Genomic DNA, 20,774 nt, shown 5'->3' on the forward strand with positions numbered 1-20,774 from the left:
GCAGAACATGGTTTAGGTCTGTATAGCAAAATTTTGTCCACCAGCTCTCATCCCCCATCTGTCAAGAATTGCTCCAGAAAGTGTCCTTGCACTCTGAGATCTGTGCAGGTGCCAGGTGGGTGCGACAGGCTCCCATGGATATCCCTCACAACAGAGACAGAGAAGCCTCAGTGCAGAAGCAAAAGCTAAGTGACTGCTAAGGTGACATGGTCAAGTTGCTGCTGCGGCGAGCAGATGCTGTAGCAAAGCCAGACCTAAAAGGTGTGTTGAGAAGATAGAAGCCAGGGCATAAAAGATGTTCCAACCAGGAAAGTGACTTCACTTTCTCTTGTGTCAGTTCCTCATCTGGAAAGTGAAGAAAGTAGCATGTGCCTCCAGGGGTCTTCCAAGCATTATGTCCAATTATACGTACAAAGGGTTTAGAACAGCAGCGTACGGCAAAACACGGTAGTCACCGTTGTCACCCTGTCGTTATTACCTTTATACATTCAACTGCACCCGTTTCTCACCTAATTGCTGTGCACCAATCTCTTGGATATATGAGATAGAGCACACCATGAAAATGTCGCCAGAGAACTCATTCATAAAGGGGTCTTTCTCTTCTTAAAATCTATATGTGGAAGGTCAGAAATTTGTTATCTTTCCTATTTTGAAAACTTATTCACTTTCCTTTAGTATTAAATGAATATAAGTGGATTAGAGAAGAAATAGAAAAGACATAAAACACTGAGAAGTGAGACATTTTCTGTAATCCTATCACCCAGAGTCAAGGTGTGGCCATGGTTCAAGATCAAAAGATGAGGTTCTCTGCCAACTCTTCAGGTCTAGATTTATCAACAAACATCTCCAAGTAAGAATTGAGAATATGGTTTTTATAGGAACACAAGCAAAAATAGCTTATGGAGTAGAATGCAAAGTTACTTTTGCCACGATAAACACACTCAAAGGCATTTCATACCTGGGTGCCTGCCCCCATGGGGCCCTTACAAATTGGGGATCTTTAGGGAAAGGCTGGAGATGGCTCTCCTGGAAACGTGCTCCTTGATGGCGTGGTGACACCTTCTAGGGTAGTGAATGCAACTTCTGAAAACAATTTTCCCTTCACAATGCAGAGGACATTTTGGACAACATTTCAGACCCTGGAAGGATTTTAGGAGACCATGGAATCCAAGCCCCATTTTATAGATGAGGCAGTCAAGGCCAGGGTGGTTTAAGGGACTTATCCAAAGTCCTCCATGGGTGGCGGTGCAGAGCCTTGCTCTCCCAGCTCCCGTCCCTTGACATCTGGCTGCACCACGTTGCCTCTTACATTTCCCCATCAATGCTGGTTGCTACCCACATGCTGCCTTTCCTCTCTACATCCCTGTCTCCCTAATAAATAATGGATGCTTAATGCTAAACTACTCCCAGGTGGAGGATTAATGGCACTGGGGGGAGCTACAATTTTTCCCACCCCTGAGCTGTGCTATGCATTTCCAGTCATATTGGTGGATCTGTTATGTGAATTTATAGTTGTGCCTTAAGCAGGGCAAAAATATACTTCTTAGCAACAACTCCCTGTTCTGCCAATCTCCCAGGAGCTCTGGGGTAGGGCCATGCCAGCTTGGGGGGTTCTTCGAGTAAGGTTGGTGGGGAGATATGACCTTCGCTGAGAAGGTAGAGACACTTTCTCCAGGCTCCCACTGCATCCACCCCATAACTTCCCCAGCAGAAGTCAACCTCTGCTTCCCACCCCAGAGTTTCCATTTTGTATGGGAGGAAGCTTCCTTTTTGCTGGAGGGCCCAATATTCAATACCCCAAGTGACCTCAGTAGGTTTGCTCCAGCCTCTTCCTGTCTTCCCACTGTTCTCACATGGTTTTTCAGTCTCTAGACATCTACCGATAGAAACAAGACAAACTGTCATTATACCCTGGGCTCCCCCGTCATCACACTTGTATTTGCTTATTTAATATCCATCTTGCCCAAATCTGGAGGCTCCCTGAGCCCATCTCACCTATCTCTTAGGAGCTTAGCATAAGGCACATGGCATACTCAAAAAAAACTTTGGGAAATTAAACCAATAAGAAATTCTGTCCAACTGCCCATGGGGTAGACCATGAGGTTAGGATAAAGGGCCCACACTCCCTGACACATTCACTCCAATGCTGATGAGCTGTATAGACAACGGGCAAGTCACATGAACTCCCCAAGCCTCAGTCTCCTCATCTGTCAAATGGAGGTGCTAAACTTTGATCTGGGAAGGACCTTCTGATTTTCACATTTACTGTTTCTTGGACTCTATGTGCTCCAGGAGGCCCGGGTTCCTCTTTCTATATTCATTCTTGGGGGAATCTCATGTATATTCATGTCTATTCATGAAGGAAATAGCCCTGCCCAACTTCCTTCCTCACCTTGAAAGATGTGAACAGTGATAAATTTGCTCTCTTATTTATTTATTTTTTTTTAAAAGGTTTTTTCTTTTTTTAATTAATTAATTAATTTATTTATTTATGATAGGCACACAGTGAGAGAGAGAGGCAGAGACACAGGCAGAGGGAGAAGCAGGCTCCATGCACCGGGAGCCCGACGTGGGATTCGATCCCGGGTCTCCAGGATCGCGCCCTGGGCCAAAGGCAGGCGCCAAACCGCTGCGCCACCCAGGGATCCCTGCTCTCTTATTTAATAGACAAATATTATTTCAATGAGGCCCTGTATTGGGAGTTGTGGATACAGCCAATGAATAAGATGGTGACCCACCCCTCAAGAAGCTCCTAGTCTATAGGAGAAGACAAACAGCAAAGACAACAGCAATAATCATACCAGCTAACATTTATTTACAGCTTATGTGCCAGGCACTGTTTTAAGTGCTTTATATATAGTCACTCTTTTTCTTTTTTTTTTTAAGTTTATTTATTTATAATATCTATACCCAATGTAGACATTGGAGACTTTGAGATCAAGATCGCAACCTTGAGATCAAGAGTTGCATGCTCTACCGAGTGAGCCAGCCAGGCACCCCTCATTCTTTTTCTCTCAATAACCTATGAGATAGCAACTATTGTCCTTATGTTGTTATAGATGAAGAAATTGGAGCATTGAATATGTTGCCTATAATTGGCAGAGCTGGAATCTGAACCCAGAGAGTCTGATTCCAGCCCCCAAGCTGTTACCTATTGTACATACCTAAACAGATTGATTGCCATACCACCGATATGGGCTGTGACAGATGGGACAAACAGACTTCTGTGACCAGGAGGACAGACCATAAGATAATTACTAACAGATTCCTTGAAAAATGGAAAACACCCATATATACACAGAAAGCTCTTCTAAGAGTGAGCATTTAATAATTATTAGCTGCTCTTATTGTTGTTATGTGCCTCATCGCATAGATGGGGATGAGCTCCTACAGTGCTGAGCCTACGTCTCAGGCCTATATCTACACTCTCAAATCTAAGCCCAAGCCCAAAGCTGGAAGCAAGAATCATCTGATGATCTGAGAGATTGTCAGATGTCCCGGATGAGTGACAGAACTTCACATAGCAGGTGCTCAAATCTACTGGAAGACCTGTCATGGGCAAGCCTTGACCTGGGTTTTCCTCACCCATCCCTGAGGACCAGATGGTTGTAGCCATTTTCCAGATAAGGCATATCATGTCTATACTCGCTCAACTTGCTTACCTTGCCCCAAGCCCTTCTCTCTAACTTGCACATCTCTGAAAATACCTTTTGCTTTTATTTGTCAAAAAGGGGGAGACAGGAGCAAAGACAAACCTCCTGGTGTCGGCTGCTGGTTGGCTTGGCTACAAGGTTGAGGGCTGAGTCTGAGACACAGAATGTATTTTGAAACCTCTTTAACTTGAAGTTTACCATTCTTGTTTCTCCAACCTCTCGAAACACTGGGGAACTATTTTTTTTATTATTATTATTTTTATAAGTTCATCAAGATGGACTTCAATAAAATTTTTTAAAAATTAATCAGGGAATGTCTGTTCATGGCAGTAAATTAGAAAACAGAGAAGCAAGAAGAAGACAATTAAAATCCACTCTAATCCTACCACCAGAAATAACTACTGTTAATGTTTTGGCCTTTGTACACATCCTTCCAGATGTTTCCCACACATATGAAATAGGAGGAAGATTATCAATGCTGGAGCATTGCCAACACTCCCCCACTCCCATTAATCCCCATTCCCACTACCCCATCCTGGGCCAATACAAAGAGTGCAGGCTTGGCCCTACTGCTTCTCCCCTCCCCTCTTCCCAGGAGGGCCTAGCATTGGCCACACAGAATCTCTGGCTTTTGTGATGGAGAATAGGAAATGGGGTGGACCCTACAGGCAGAAGGGGGTGGGCTGAAGGATTTTTAAGTGGGATTTTGGAGAGAGGTGGAGAAGCAGCTCTGATACAAACAGGAGAGAAATTCAGGGAATTTTAGAAGTATTACTGGGCATGATACAATAGCCTTCATGTACATGAAAAATATGAGGAAAGGAATAGATGTATTTAAAAATTACTTTTGTTGACATAGACACACAGCCTGAGCCATCTGGGTCACGCTTTTATAAACAGAATATACAAATATATGTATGCACATATATACATATATAAGGTTTTTTTATAAAATGGGATTATACATAAGATTTTGAGACCCTGGGATCCCTGGGTGGCGCAGTGGCTTAGCGCCTGCCTTTGGCCCAGGGCGCGATCCTGGAGACCCGGGATCGAATCCCACGTCGGGCTCCCAGTGCATGGAGCCTGCTTCTCCCTCTGCCTATGTCTTTGCCTCTCTCTCTCTCTCTCTCTGTGACTATCATAAATAAATAAAAATTTAAAAAAAATATTTTGAGACCCTTTTTATACAACAATGTTGTGAAATGGCTCTGCCAGTAAATATATATATTATGTATATATTATATATATTCCCTTATTATATAAGGGAATAACCTTCATGATTTCATAGCATTCTGCTCTGTGGAGTTTTCAGGCTCCATGTAATAGTCCAGTATTATAGGTGGTGTCCTAATATTTTACAATAGAAACAAAGCTGAAATAAGTATACTTGTGATTAACACTCTGCACATAACCATGGATTCAGCCCCTAGAAACTTAAACCCCTAGAAGTTTAATTATGGGGTCAGAGGATATGCATATAAGGAAGATCTTGGACTCTTAGGATATATCATCATTTAGCAGCAAACGCCACAGGTTTTCAGAAGAACTTAAGACCATTTCTTCTCCATACCTGAACACATGAGTCACCCACCCACCCACCCCACCCCCACCAGCCCCTCAGGGCTTGAGCTTGGATACCTACTGGAAAGAATAAGAATCTGTGATCTTTTCAGTATTGTTCTCAAAAGAGCATACCGGGGTGCTCACAAGTATCCATGTGACTTCAGCTTCTCTTTGAATACTGCAGAACAAACTAGAAGGAAATGACAGCTCGCTGGGACCCCCAAGTACCTTCTTTCTAGAGAGTATTCCAACACAGGACACAGCTCCATCCTATTGCCTGGTCGTGGAGCATATTCTATAGCCCTAATACTTTATCAGAACTAAAAACTAGTTTTCCATCAGACTCCTTATGAAAGGACAAGCCATGGACCAGGAGAAAAATGCTAGGATTTATATACAGAATATATACATAATTCCTACACATGAAGAACAAAATACAACTCAACTTAACAATTGGACAAAAGGCTGGAATAGGACTACCAATAAAAGAAGATCCATAACATATCCAATAAACACATGTCGAAGTATGCAACACCACTAGTAGTTAGGGAAATCATATCATTTCACATTTACTGGAATGGCTAAAGTTGAGAAGATTAATAACAGCAAATGTTGATGAGGCTGAGGAGTGAAATCTGAACTGTCACATTTCTGGCGGGAGGGTCAAATAGCACACATACTTCATAGACCTGTTTGTAGTTTCTTAAAAAGTTGAACATATACCTTATGACCCAGAGATTCCACTCCTACTGATTTATCCAAGATAAATGAAAACATTGTCTTGGCCCATTCAGGTTGCCAGAACAAAATTCCACAGACCTGTTGCTTATAAACAACAGAAATGTATTTCTCACAGTTCTGGAGGCTGGAAGTATGAGTATGGGTGAGGGTTCTCTTCCTGGCTACAGACTTCTCACTGTACCCTCAAATGAGGGAGGGGGCTCTCTAGGGTCTCTTGTCTGAGGGCACTGATCCCATACATGAGGCCTTCACACTCATGACCTCATCACTTCCCAAAGGCCCCATGTCCTAATACAACACTTTTTTTTTAATACCAACATTTTGGAGGTTAGGATTTGAACCTATAAATTTTAGGGGGATGGAAAAATTCAGACCATTCACAAGATATTTACATGAAAATATTTACAGCAATGTTTTCTGGTAGCTCCAAACTGGAAACAATTCAAATGTCCAACAACAGAATAGTAGACAGAGGTATATTTATACAACAGAATAGTACTCGGTAATTAAAAAACACTTGATACATGCAACAACATAGGTGAATTCTTTTTGAAAAATATTTATTTATTTATTTGAGAGAGAGAGAGAACGGGGAGGAGGTACAGAGGGAGCCGTTAGCAGACTCCATGCTGATGTGGAGCTCAGTCTCATGACCCTGAGATCATGACCTGAGCCAAAACCAAGGGTCTGATGCTTTACTGACAGAGCCATCCAGGCATCCCCAACATAGGTGAACTCAGAGCACAAGAAGTCAGACACAAAAGAGTACATACCAAATAATGCCATTTATATGAAGTCCAAGAATAGGTAAAACTATGAGGGTAAGTATCAGAAAAGTAGTTGCTAATGGGAGGCATGCTGTGTGACTTTCAGGAGGTTATAAAAATGTCCTATATTTTGATTGGACTGGTGGTTATAAGGGTACATACATGTGTCAGTGCTCATCCAGTTGTACACTAAAGACCTATACATTTTATCATATATAGATTTTGCCTGAATAAAACAAAACAAGATGGCTTGGGCAACATAGCTAGTTCTCTGGGGATAGTCAGGGAAGGCCTCTTTGAAGAGGTGACAGTTTTGAAAACCTGAAAGAGAAGAAGGGGTTAGCCATGTGAAGGTCACCGGGAAGCTTATAAAAAAGTCCTGAGATGGACTTTTAGTATTTCAGAAAGAGTAAGGTGGGCTGTTGTAGGATGAATTGTGAACCCCGCTCCCCCCTGCCAATTCATATGTTCAAGTCCTAACCCACGTACCTTTAAAAGAAACTGTATTGGAGATGAGGTCTTTGCAGAGGTAATTAAGTTAAAATGAGGCCATTCGAGTGGGGCTTCATTCAATATGACTGGTGCCCTTATAAGAAGAGGAGATTTGGACACAGGCATGTAAAGAGGGAAGATGGGGGGTGGGGGTGGGGCACCTGGGTGACTCAGTGGTTGAGCATCTGCCTTTGGCTCAGATTATGATTCCAAGGTCTGAGATCAAGTCCCACATCAGGCTCCCTGCATGGAGCCTGCTTCTCCCTCTGCCTGTGTCTCTGTCTCTCTCTCTGTCTCTCATGAATAAATAAATAAAAGTCTTAAAAAAAAAAAAAAAGAGGAAAGATGTTATGAAGACAGGGAGAAGACATCCATCTAGGATCCTAGGAGAAGAGCCTGGAGCAGATCCTTCCCTCATGACCCCCAAAAGGAATCAACCCTGCCAACTTCTTGATCTTAGACATCCAGCCTTTGGAATTGTGAGAAAATAAATTTCCATTGCTTTAAAAGTCACCAGGTGTGTGGCACTTTGTTAGGGCAGCCTGAGCTAATATGTGGACTGTGTGTGGCTGGAGCCCCAACTGTCAGGAGATGGGTTAGAAAGGCCGCGGGAGCCAGATCACTTAGAATCTTGAAGGCCACAGCAAGAAGGCGGGAGTGTTTTCAAAGGGCACTGGGAAACTCTCGAAGAATTTCAAGCAAGGGAGAAATGTGATTGGCATTTACAGAAGGTGAAGTAGAAGGCTCTTGCAGCAATCCAGGTAAGGAGAAACGGCAGGGCCTTGAATTAGGGTGGTCACGGACATAAAAGCTATGGACAAGCTTGAGCAATGTTCTGGAAGAGAGCTGACAGGACTTGCTGAGAGATGAGATGTGGGGATGAAACAAAGGAAGGAGTCAAAGCCAAGATCCCTTATTTACCAAGAAGGGGCATGTTGCTACCTGGGTCTCCTTGATGTTCTCTGAGCTCCCCAGGCACACATCTTCCCCTGGGCCCTCCCACTTGCTGTTCCTTCGGCCCAAATACTCTTCCCCCAAGGGCTAGCCTGGCAAGCTCCCTCATTTCAGGTCTCTGCTCAGAAGTCACTTTCCCAGAGAGCCTGCCCTGGGGTCAACTGAAAAGAGCACTTCTGTTTTCCTCTTGCTTTACACTCTTCTGTAGCATTTCTGCCACTGGGCTGCACATCAATGGGCTCAGGTGCCTATTACTTTTTCTTCCTACTGGAATATAAGCTCCCTGAGGGTGGGGACTCTTTAATGTGTCCTGCTGCATCCCAGAATGGCAAATAGTAGGACTTTAATACATACTAGTTAAATGAATAAGTGGAAATTCATCTTAAAAGAGAGCCTGGAGGATTTCTGCTCAAAAACCTCTATCAGTAAAAGGCATTTCCAAGTGTCCAAAATGAACTAGATGTAGAGGCCACTTTACAGCAAACAGGCTTGAGCAATGGAATGTAAGCTGAAAGGGCCCCAGGGTGAAGCCCTGGCTGAGAAAGACAGGCCCAGCAGGTGACCCGCCTCAAAATACCTACAGGCCCCAACTGACCAATGGGCTACTTACACCTAGGCACAGTTACCCAAGAAAGGTAAAATTCCATACATCGCCATACCTCATCTTCCCCCTCTAAAAACCACCCACCACCCACTGCCTCTCCTCTGCTGTCCTGCCCTCCAGCTCCCTTGCAGTGTTTTTAACATTCTATTTCCTTTGTTCTGCCTCAGGTGAATTCTTTCAACCACCCTCCAGAGCCTCGAGCTTCTACCTAATTGTCACCCCATATTTGGGGGTCCACATTCCCATCAGGAGAGAGGCCACACTTAGACACCACATTTGACAGCCTTATCTAGAATGGAGGTGAAGAGGAGGGATGAAGGGCTCTTGATGTGGGGAACACAGGCAAAAGAAAAAAAATTAAATTTCCTTACACTTTACAGCCCACTGACAAGTCCTGGAGACAGGCAGAGTGATCTTCTAGGAACTCAACTGCCTCGATGCTCATACTTTGCTAAAGGCAAATGGTGATCTTAGCTTAACATTATCCTGACTTCCGAGATGCTAGTAAGTCTCCTTTAACATATAAACATTCCTGAAACTTCCTTTATCTCTATCCCACAAGATACATGTTAGCAATCATCCCCCAAGCATATGGCCCTCTGATAGACATCTGAAAGGTCTCATGACTCAAGTTTTGGTAAATGGTAGTATAGGACCTTCTCCTAACAACAGCTGGCCCCATCAAGGTCCTGGAAACCTTGTTTCCAAATTCCTTAGAGACTTATGCTCTCCCTGACCCCTCCCAACTAGAAAGTTGGGGCCACTCCTCGTGATCCTGCAGAAGAGAGACCCTGACCGTGCAGCATTTTCTGCCCACAGGTCTAGACTCCGTGCTTTAATAAAAACACCTTTTTGCACTGAAGACCTCTCAAGAATTCGTTCTTGTCCGTTCGCTCCTAACACCAACATTTTCACATCATTAAGGCCATTTATTCAAGACTTTCTTGGGGATCCCTGGGTGGCTCAGCGGTTTAGTGCCTGCCTTTGGCCCAGGGCGCGATCGTGGAGTCCGGGATTGAGTCCCACATCGGGCTCCCGGCATGGAGCTTGCTTCTCCCTCTGCCTGTGTCTCTGCCTGCCCCCCTCTCTATCATAAATAAATAAAATCTTAAAAAAAAAAAAAGATTTTCTTGAGTCATGAGCCCCAAAGTGGATAGATGCCTTACAAGGCCACACTCTCCAGGACACAGTCCAGAGAGTTTTCCCTTCCTCTAGTGGGGAGAAGCATTCTCAGGGCACAGGTGCAGGCAGCAGCTTCCTCCTGAGCCTACATCTCAAGAACTTCTCTGACAATAAAGGGAGATCAGTACCCTTCAGAACAGGTAGGAGGGTTCAAATTCCTGGTTTGGTGACTTCTTTTCTGCAACAGGCATGCAAATGGAATTTTTAAAAGTCTCAGCAAAATTGCAAATTTCACCGAAAGTTCCAATCCCCTAATCATATTCGCAGTTGGCTCTGTGGGCAACCAGCCCCTACCCTTAGGTGCTTTCCAAGTCACCCTATTAACATAACAGAAGATACGTTAAAATTCTCAACGCTTAGGAAATTCCAAAGTTTTTGGAGCTCTGTGCCAGGAATAGTGGATGGAAACCAAATAGATATTTCTTATTGTAAATCACAACATCACAACGTGTGACAAAATTCATCGCAGTCCTGAGATGTCTTTTACAGGGTTAGGATAGAAGAGAGACAAAAAATAGTATCCCTTTCTCCCTCATGGAATCTGTTAGCCATAGTTAAAACAGCTAATGTTCACTGTGTTTTCTTTTTTCTTTTTTTTTTAAATTTTTATTTATTTATGATAGTCACAGAGAGAGAGAGAGAGGCAGAGACACAGGCAGAGGGAGAAGCAGGCTCCATGCACCAGGGAGCCCGATGTGGGATTCGATCCCGGGTCTCCAGGATCGTGCCCTGGGCCAAAGGCAGGCGCCAAACCGCTGCGCCAACCAGGGATCCCCTCACTGTGTTTTCTATGTGCTTTGCCTGCATTAACTCACTTAATTCTTACAACCACCCTAGAAGGCAGGTATCCCCATCTTATAGATGAGAAAACTAAAGCATGGAGAGGTGGAGTAACCCAAACCCACGCTGCTAGGAAGTAGCTGAGCTGCAATTTGAGGCCAGCCGAGCTCCGGAGGCCACGAGCTTGACCATTACACAGCACTGCTTGCTAACACTGATACATGAACTACAGTCAATTAAAAATATCTTTTGAAAAGGATTCAACTTGAAAGTAAACACAGAAGAATGGCTCTGGCTCATGGGAAGCTATTTCACTGTGCGCTTCTGAGGGGAGCCACCGCCTGCTTTTGCTCATCTTCTTAGCTGAGCTGGCGCTGTGGGCAGCAAGGAGACAGGTCAGTTTTGAGAGTCTACACCATTCCATAGCAAAATAGCCTCTCTCCAACCACCCACTGACATCTCCTTTTTTTCTCTTTTCAGGTCTTGAAAAAGCCACATCCACCAAATCCCTCTTTTTCCCTCTAGCTGCCCCTAAAACACAACCTCTGACTGTAGCCACGCCATCCTGAGCCCAGAAGGAACAGTTGTCACTGCCTCTTCACCACACTCAACTATCTTTTTACAGAGGGCCAACCAAAGATGAGAGGCTAAGACCGGAGGGATGAGAGACATGGCAGGTTATGCTGGTTTTGCTCCTTTAAGGCCCAACTACCCATGTTTCTCACGTAGTGGATACTGTGATGGACTCAGCACGCATCCGCTGCTCTCCCCACGTCTTAGCCAAGGGGTCTGGGGGCAACTAGCCTGCCCCAGTTCCCTTGGTGAGGTCTGACTGGGTTAAATCAATCAGTGTAAGCCTCCCACCCCCATGGCCATAGTGATGGATACAGGGGTGGGCACTTGACTTTTGGAGGCTCAGTTAGAGTAAAAGCCATAGGCTCTGTTTCATGGCTGGAAAGAAGCAATGTAGTATGGAGATGTGGGGCCAGGGCCACTGAAGCCACTTCCCAGTAGAGCCAACCTGTGGATGAAGCCGACACCTAAGGACAGTACTGCACAATGCACAGAGATGTAACTGGAGCCTCAATCAAATCATGCCTGGATGTATTGTACCCAATACATTCCCTTCCTTATTTAAAATCATTTGATGAGGGTTGGGTTTTCTGTTATTTTAGGCAAAACAACCTAACTGATAACCACTATTTAGATGGAACTTAAAACAATTACAGACATTTGTCTAGGCTTTTCATAAGCCAGTCACATCAAATGTTTATATGGCTCAGAGTTGTAAATCTGCCCTATATTTTCAAGTCTCAGCTCAGGAGTCACCTCTTCTGGCTGACACACTTGTTCATTTGCTCAACAAATAGAGACACTGAATTTACTATGCGCCGGTTCCTATTCACAGTGCTGAGGTTTCCAGGATGAATAAAACATGATTCCTGTCCTTGACGAGTCAAATGGGGAAAATAACACAAGGAAATCTACAGATGGAAGACCAGGCATGAGGGCTTCGATGGGGCTGAGTCCCAGATGCTACTAGGGCAGGTACCCCAAGTCAGACTCATAGATATGGGGACAAGGAAATGACTCTGGGGGAGAAAATGTTTAGACTGAGTTCTGTAAGCACTGCCTGGGATCACTGGTTCTCACCCCAGAGTGGGTCTGCCCTCAGCGTGATGTCTGGAAACATGTTGTCACAACTTTGGAGGTGCTACGGGAGCTGGTGGGAGAGGCCAGAGGTGTTGTCAAACATCCTACAATGCACAGGACAGCCCTCCACACAGAGAATTATCCAGCCCCAAACCCGACAGTGCTGAGACTGAAAAACTGGCTGCTTGAAGTAGGTGGGAAAGGATGTCTTGAGCAGAGGGACGAACACGGGTCCACATGACAAACGCAGGAAGGGCGCGTAGGGCCGGAGCCAAGGGTGGATTAGGAGGTGGCGAGCATCTGTTGGAGGGCAAGCCCAAGCCAGCCAGAGCAGACGAGTCCTGAGCCACAAGCTGAGGGTTCAATCCTACCCCGAGAGCTGCCGGGAACTACTGAAGGATTTGAAACAAGGTGGGTTTTAGAAGGACTCCTCTGTCAGCTGTTTGGCAGCTTGCTCAGTGGTCAGTACTGGGGACTGGACGGGTTGCAGCTGTGGCACCGACAGGAACAGGTCTCCCATCTCCCTCCTCCTACACAAGTTCACTGCCACAGCCTGTTGCTCCTGTTCCCACCTGTCTCCTCCCCTAATGTGGAAAAGCACTGGGGGCAAGCACTCAGGGGACTCTATTTTTCTCTTCTCCAGAGAGCCTGGCCCAGGTAGTGCAGTGGAATCACCTGTGGGGCTTGCATGCTAACGCCAGCAGAGAAAGTAGAAATCAAGGAAAGTAAAAAAAAAAAAAAGTCAAAGAAAGTAAAATCTTGGAAAGGCCCTTAAATTATCCCTGTGATACAGCATACACGGTGTGTATATATAATTTTGTTATTTATTTATTTACTTATTTATTTATTTATTTGAGAGAGAGAGAGAGAGAGGCAGAAACACAGGCAGAGGGAGAAGCAGGCTTCAGGCAGGAGCCTGACGTGGGACTCGATCCTGGGTCTCCAGGATCATGCCCTTGGCTGAAGGCGGCGCTAAACTGACCCACCCGGGCTGCCCTTGTTTTGTTTTGTTTTGTTTTTTTTAAAGATTTTATTTATTTGACAGAGAGAGAGAGAGAGAGAGAAAGGGAGGGAGAGAGAGAGAGAGAGAGAGAGAGAGAGAGGGAGAGAATAAGCCAGGGGAGCTGCAGGCAGTGGGAGAAGGGAAAGCAGACTCCTTGCTAAGCAGGGAGCCTAATGTGGGGGTGGGGGACCCGGATCCCAGGAGCCAAAGGCAGGCCCCCCCACCCCGCCGTGTATACAATCTTACAGAGTAGTACCTGAAAAGAAATGAATCATCTCTAATGTACAACATGAACAGAATATATGCAAAAGCTAATTTTTTGGCAACGTTTAAATGTTTCCCTTTGTCTTTCAGGGCCCGCGTTGCTGAATTCACGGATGCCACATGGTTCCACAGCCCTGGGTAAATGTTTGCCAGAGGAAATGAGAGTGGTGGCAGTTCCCAAGGAATTCTCATTAGTCCTCTGGCCTCCGGCTCCAGCGGGGGCTCGGGGTCCCACGGGCGCTAAGGAGCACCCGGGGCCGGGGGGGTCTAGCGTGGAGCGGCGCTCTGCTCAGGCCAGGGGGCCTTCTCCTCCAGCTGCTGGGCACGCTGCCACCAGCTGCGAACGGTCTTTGCTCTCCTTGGGCGCTGGTGGCAATCGGCAATGCCAACTCCCTCCACAGGAATTGTCCTTGGCTAAAGAGAGCTGCCTGACCCAAGGACACCCAGTGACCGGTCAGCGCTGGAGTACAAGAGCCCAGACGCTTCACGCACGCTTGGAACAACTCGGCAGGCCCACGCGGGCTGAGCTGAGGCCTTGTAGTAGCTGTACCACAGCCCAGCTCTCAGCTCTGCTTTTTCCTGCTTCCTTCCTTCCCCTGCAGGTGTCCACACCCAGAGCACACAGGGGACCCTGGCCTGCAATAAGAGGCTATGAGGTCTCGGGCAACCCTCTCAGGTAGCCTCCCTCTCTGGGAGCTTTGACTATTGCTCAATAGACTCTGCTTTCCTGTCCCCCCCCCCCCCCAAAAGGCGGCTATGAGGTCTCAGAGTCCAGAAGAAGCAAGACGGGTGAAAGGCGGGCACCACGAGTAGAAGCGGGCAGTGCTCAGAGCACAGGGAATCAGGGAGTGAAAAGGCAGATGGCACTTGCAGGCTTGCAACAGAGAGGAAGTCGCTTGTCTCCTGCCCAGTGGGAAACTGCCCGCATGGTAGGGAAGTCCTGGACCCGTAAGGAAGGCCTGGCTCCAAGTGAGGTCACGAGGCCATCCTGAAACCTGGCCCACTCCCTCTCAAATCTGCCCACAAGAATCCACCTCCTGCTCCCCACTTGCCAAGTGGCATCCATCTTTGAAGGGTTAGCAAGTGTCTGGAGAGCCAAGGCCTGGTGAGATCTGGCCTATACCAGAAGGCCCCTGCACCACCCAACACCTCCACCTTTCTGCCCTGGGCTCAGCCAGGGAGACGGCCTTCTTATTAACGGGTATTTCCTTAGGATTACAAGCCCCTAACTTAACTTGAGATGACACAGCAAGCCAGGCTTATGGACAGCTGAAGCTAAATGGCAGAGGTAGGAGGAGATTAAGGGCTGAGACGGGAGGACACACGTAAGACGGTTCTGGGTGCGATGCTAAGGGGGTGATGGTGATGAGAGCGGGGTCAACATAAGAGCGCTCAGTCCAGGGGACAACAAGCAGGTTGCCTCTGAAGTGAAGGACAAAATCCTCAAATCCAGCCATCTGCCTCCCAAAGTAACCAAGACCCATAGGTATGGGGTCAAGGAAAATATTCTGAAGGAGAAAATGTTTAGATTGAGTTCTGCAACCACTGCCTGGATCGCTGGTTCTCCCCCCAGAGTGGGGCTGCCCCCAGGGTAATGCCTGGAAACGTTACCTTACATCATGTACCCTAACTGGGAACATCATGCAGTGTTAGGGCAGCCCAGTACTTTCCATGGGGACCGAGCTCTGAGCACGCTTCCATCTTCCCCTCTGCCACATGTGCCTCCTCTAGCTCTCCCCACTGCTTCCCAGTACTGCTCTGCTCTGCTGGTAATTCTCCTCTCCTCTCTCTTTTATCTGTGGAGGGGACAGCGAGGCTGACTGGCCATCACTGACTCACGGTCCCCTGGGAGGCGGTGGCGGTGCCCGAGACCCGGCTTCTGTCAGCGGGAGGCCTGCAGAGTCCCTGGTAGTGCCCAGGGAGCCCCCACCTCCCCTGCTGTCCTGTCCTGCTGGGGGATGGAGGGTTGAGGCAGCTCTCCCAGCCCCGGGTCAGTCTCCCCCTCCGATGACCCGCTGAGCACCTAACTCCTCGCGGGCACGTTCGGTCTGTTCAAAGAGCTCGAGGTCTTCTGGTTTCTGCAGTGGACCGTGCCTGACACAGCCCCCCCCCCCCCTTTTGTAGGTCTACTTCTCAATTGCAAAATCAGCTGGTTTTTCACTAACATTTCCAATCATTTCCCTGAAGAACGTCTCTGGAATGGCCAGTGATTACGGGCACTCCAGTGGAACCTTCAACATCCCCTCTTCTTCTTCTTCTTCTTCTTCTTCTTTTTTTTTTTTTTTTAATATTACTTATTCATTCATGAAAGACACAGAGAGAGGGGCAGAGACACAGGCAGAGGGAGAAGTAGGCTCCCCGCAGGGAGTCTGATGTGGGACTCGATCCCAGGACCCCGGGATCACGACCTGAGCCGAAGGCAGACGCTCAACCACTGAGTCACCCAGGCGTTCCAACATCCCCTCTTCTGAGAGGCATCGAGGGATCAATCATCCTCCTTAACATTTTCAGACACTTTGGCCACTTTTCAGGGTTTCCCCGAGAAGGCTTGGTGAGCACCCCTGGGGTGTGGAGCTTTGACAAGGTGCTGGAGAGAAACCTAAAGCAAGGAGCCTGTAAAGATCTCTACTTCTGAGAGGGGAGCATTCATTTTCTTTTTTTTTTTTTTTTTCTTTTTTAAAGATTTTATTTATTTGACACAGAGAGAGAGAGAGAGAGAAGAGAGAGAGAGAGAGCAGAAGCACATGCATGGGGAGGGGCAGAGGGAGAGGGAAAAGCAGGCTCCCCACTGAGCAGAGAGCCAGATGCGGGACTCGAACCCAGGACCCCGAGATTATGAGCTGAGCAGACGGCAGCCCCTTAACCAACTGAGCCACTCCCATGCCCTGGGGAGTATTTATTTTCAAAGTTACAATTCAAACCTTCCATTTCAGAGTCTCCCTCACAGCCAAGGCACTTAGCTAACCCCATTCCCGTCACATTTTTAAACTCCACACACAAATTGAGATTGAAGAGGTGCTTTTTTATTTTTGGGGAGTGATTTGATTATTCCTTGTCCTTTGGAAGCAAAGGTTGATTCCTCAACCACATAAAGGGATTACTGACTTGGCTGATAGGGGGAAACCTGCTTTGTGCACTGGGAGGAATTCATTTCAAGGCCAAAGTTAGCTTAAAAACACGGCGTGGCCTTTTAGCAGGGATCGGTTTGGGACATCTTTCTAAAATTGCACCTTCATCTCAAAGGGGGTGCCACCTTCTGGAAAATTACTCACCAGGTGAGCCTCAGGAACTGCCAGGAGTGTGTTGCCTCCCTTAGCTGTCAGACGGCCCAAGAGGTTAAGAACTGTTGCTGCAGGGGTGCCTGGGTGGCTCAGTTGGTAAGCGTCCACCTTCAGCTCATGATCCCAGGGTCCTGAGATCAAGTCCCACATCGGGTTCCCAGCTCCATGGGGGGAGCCTGCTTCTCCCTCTGTCTCTTCCTCCCTCTTTCTCTCTCATGAATAAAAAAAGAAAGAAGAAAGAAGAAAGAAGAAAGAAGAAGAAGAAGAAGAAGAAGAAGAAGAAGAAGAAGAAGAAGAAGAAGAAGAAGAAAGAAGGAAGAAGAAGGAGGAGGAGGAGGAGGAGAAGGAGGAGGAGAACTGTTCCTGCAAAACACAGTGATTCTCAAATCCCTTGGAGCCAAGAGTCTCTCTCTTGGGCAGGCCCCAATGCATCCTGCTCTATGGGAACATTTTCAAACAATTCCAGGCTGCCCTCAGTCCTGGAACTAAGATTTGCCTGTGCTTTGTGTGTGTTGGTTTGCTTCTTTATTTACTCCTTTACTTCTACATACAGCCTTTCCTGTAGGGATTCTAACACGGTCAGCTTTGAAGAAATTGAATCAATCTTCCAGCTTCTGTTTCTACCAGGTCAAGGAGCAGATCCCCATGGTGTTCCCTAATCTGGCAGAAATGACGGGAAATCTGGGGCTGGCTTTCAGCTCCCCAGACCCAGTAGGAGGAATGATATGCTTCCAACCGAAATGACCTGCTCACTGCTGGGCTGATGGGATTCTTTTGTCAGGAGGACCCTGGCGTTTTTAGAAAATCAAGAGTTTGGAAAAGGAATGCATTGCTTAAAGCTATGACTCTCTTCCTTTCCTCCTTTATCGGCGGGTCCATTTTTTTTTGCTTGTGTGAGTTATCCATGCAAGAAGTCCTGTGAGACCTGACATCCAGCCTCTCTGTGAGAGCAGAAGTCTAGGATATATGATGATGTGATACAGTGTGATGAATTTATATGGAAGCCCTACTGAATGGTGGTTAAGAGGATAGGTTCTGGAGTTGGGTAGACAAACTGTATAACCCCTCTGTGCCTTGGTTTCCTCACCTGTACAAGGGGTGTGAGGAGGGTGCTTCCCTGACTGATTGACTATGAAAATTCAATTAGATAATTCACATAAAAAGACTGGAATAGAGGCTGGTCTATCATGCACAGTCAGTAAATGATAGCTATTTTTCATGTGATCACAAGAGGAGAAGCAGGAACACGACAGTCTAAACTCGTAAAACAGGTCCCTAGATGATCACTTTGGCTTAAAGATACTTATCTTTGCTTATGTTTCAGAGACCACATGCAATTCTCAGGACATGTATATTTAAGAAAAACCTATTAGAATGAAGTGGGCTTCCCTTGAAGCAATCTATAATTGGAACATTCATACATGTTTGTGAGGGGTGAGCAACCTCCTTTTAAAAATCATCCTTCTCCTTCTGTTGCCGTAAGTAACGTACTAACACGGCACTCTAAAAGTATTAAGTCAGTACTACAAGTCATGGCATAGCAGTTAAAAAAAACCTGCACGGATCCCCCTTTTCAAGACTAATAGGGAAACTGTCCTATTTCCTCAAACTGTAAAAAGGTCTGTGCCTAGAATCTCACAAGAGACTTATTAATTCCAATCTCGAAATACATTAAGAATCCTATCATATTGAAAAAAAATCCTATCATAAACCTTGGGTATGTCTGAGCAAAATAAGTCCCCCAAACTATCGGCTTGAAGGAAAAATATTCACTGTTGGCAGGGATAGATTAACTGGAGAACTCAAATACCTGATTTTTAACCACAGGCTGATTATCAAATTGCTGACCGGGTTTAGTATAAAAAATATTTTTATGAGGAGAAATATTAATGTTGAGCAATTTCACCTGGAGGGGAAAAGAAATTTGCCCAAAGTATCTAGAATTTTATGAAACTATCAATTGGTTTTATATGAAAAAGGAAAACAGAAATAAAAGAGAAGGTTATCACCATCAACACAAACATCAAGTCTTAATCTCAGGTAAACTAGAAGTTCAAATTAGGTACAATATCTCTGTTTTTTAAGGTTCCATTAAAATCCCACTTTAAGCTTTTGTGGCAAACAATGACCAATCCTGGGGTGGGGGTGGGGGAACCTTGTCTTCAAATTAGCAGAATATATTTACGAAATCAAGAGTCATTTTCAAATGACAACCTCACAGATTATAACAACACTTTATCCAGACATTTTTGAATCATAACTTTTGATACAAAAAACTTTTATTCGTAATTAGAGAAATGTTTTGGGAGAATGGGAAAAAAACCTGTTTCATAAAACCTAAGAGTAGATTTAAGGGCATGTGAAGTTCTGGGGCAGGGTGATGCATTACTGAGCACCTCCTCAGAGCAGCGTTCATGTGAGCTCATGGGTGCAACTACATTAGCAGGATGTGAGCCATTGGATACAAGACACCCCACTATTGCTCCTCATCTGAGGAAATTCGAGGTGATTAGAACAATTTTTGCGGTTTGGAGACATGACTGCATATAAACCTGGGTTTCATCATATGAAATCACCAAATCGCTCTGTTGGACATCTGATTGTTTCCATGGCATATTGAGGAGTTATGAAATCAGGAACAAATCCAACTCCTCAACACTGCTATGGATGAAAAGAAGCCTGTGTTCAAATGAATTCTTACCCACAGTCGTGGTTCCTACTGAGTTTTAAGGACAGAGGGGAAAAAATTAAGGACATTTAGAATCCCTGTCGACTTAAGATCAATAATGTACTATTCATCAAATGGCTGGATTTAGAGATCAAAATCCTCTTAGCAATAATTTGCTACTCTGAGACATTCCAAGTAGTCTTCCTTTGCAAAACTGGTAACAAGGAATAATAAAATAGAAAACATTTGGGTGCACTTTTAAATTCCACAAATATACAGCAAAGCAAGACATTATGGGACGCTCTATCTCCTTGGTTTTCAGGGGAAAGCAAAGCAGAGACTTACGTCGTATCCGCTGTTACGGATTCCACGCCGGGGTCGCTCTCGGGTTACCAGAAGGTCCATCTCTGTTTCCCCTGGACTCGGGCTGTTGAGAGACTGCCGGCTTCGGTAGACAGAGTTCTTCATCTGTTGCCTGAAGAAAATTCAACAACTGTTATGATGCAGCAAATGCCCTGACAGATGGAATTCTCCACTGATCCAAACTACAGGCAACCAATGAAGGATTTGGATTTGCCTTGCAGATCTCAGGATTCATGCTATTTGTTCTCTGGCCATCAGAGGCCATAGGAATAATGGAATCAAAGTTTGTTTTTGTTTTTTGTTTTCCCAGATGCTGTAACCATTTGGCTTAATTGTAAATCCTCTTCTTATGGAAACCAGGTAAGGATAACCAATTGCAACGCTACAGCTTCATCTGAAATTCTGTTGCTGGCAAGGCCAGGGGCTCTCTCTCCCTTGACCTCAAAGACAGATAATGCTAGAAGAACAGACTTGCTCTGGTTGACCCTTGACTCAGGAGCCTGCTGCTCCTTTTAATCTTTCTGATTTCACACGCAGGGTTCTATGACTGAGTTAATAAACCCTGCGGCTAATGGGCCACTTAATACTTGACTATTGATAGATTTTCTTTTCTACCTTCCCCAGATTTCTTTCTGGGCTAAGGAGCCATAAACCAAGAGGCAGTTTGGAGCATATCCACCCATCCACCCATCTGTCCATCCATCCATCCATCCATCCATCCATCCATCCATCCAATATTTACTGAGTTTCTACCATGTGCCAGGCACTGTGGAAGATGATAAGGATCCACAATGAACAAGACA

The 20,774-nt window shown here is 45.7% G+C and overlaps 1 protein-coding gene across 1 annotated transcript in view; it reads right to left on the reverse strand.

Moving 5' to 3' along the window:
• KIAA1549L (KIAA1549 like) overlaps window positions 1–20,774 on the reverse strand; it is a 266,135-nt gene that overhangs the window by 25,101 nt on the left and 220,260 nt on the right. Inside the window, exon 17 of the mRNA XM_041722356.1 lies at window positions 19,954–20,083. Within this exon, the coding sequence (XP_041578290.1) occupies window positions 19,954–20,083 (130 nt within the window). The remainder of the gene's footprint in view (window positions 1–19,953; window positions 20,084–20,774) is intronic.

Source organism: Vulpes lagopus, chromosome 11, assembly GCF_018345385.1.
Source record: "Vulpes lagopus strain Blue_001 chromosome 11, ASM1834538v1, whole genome shotgun sequence".
NCBI lineage: Eukaryota > Metazoa > Chordata > Mammalia > Carnivora > Canidae > Vulpes > Vulpes lagopus.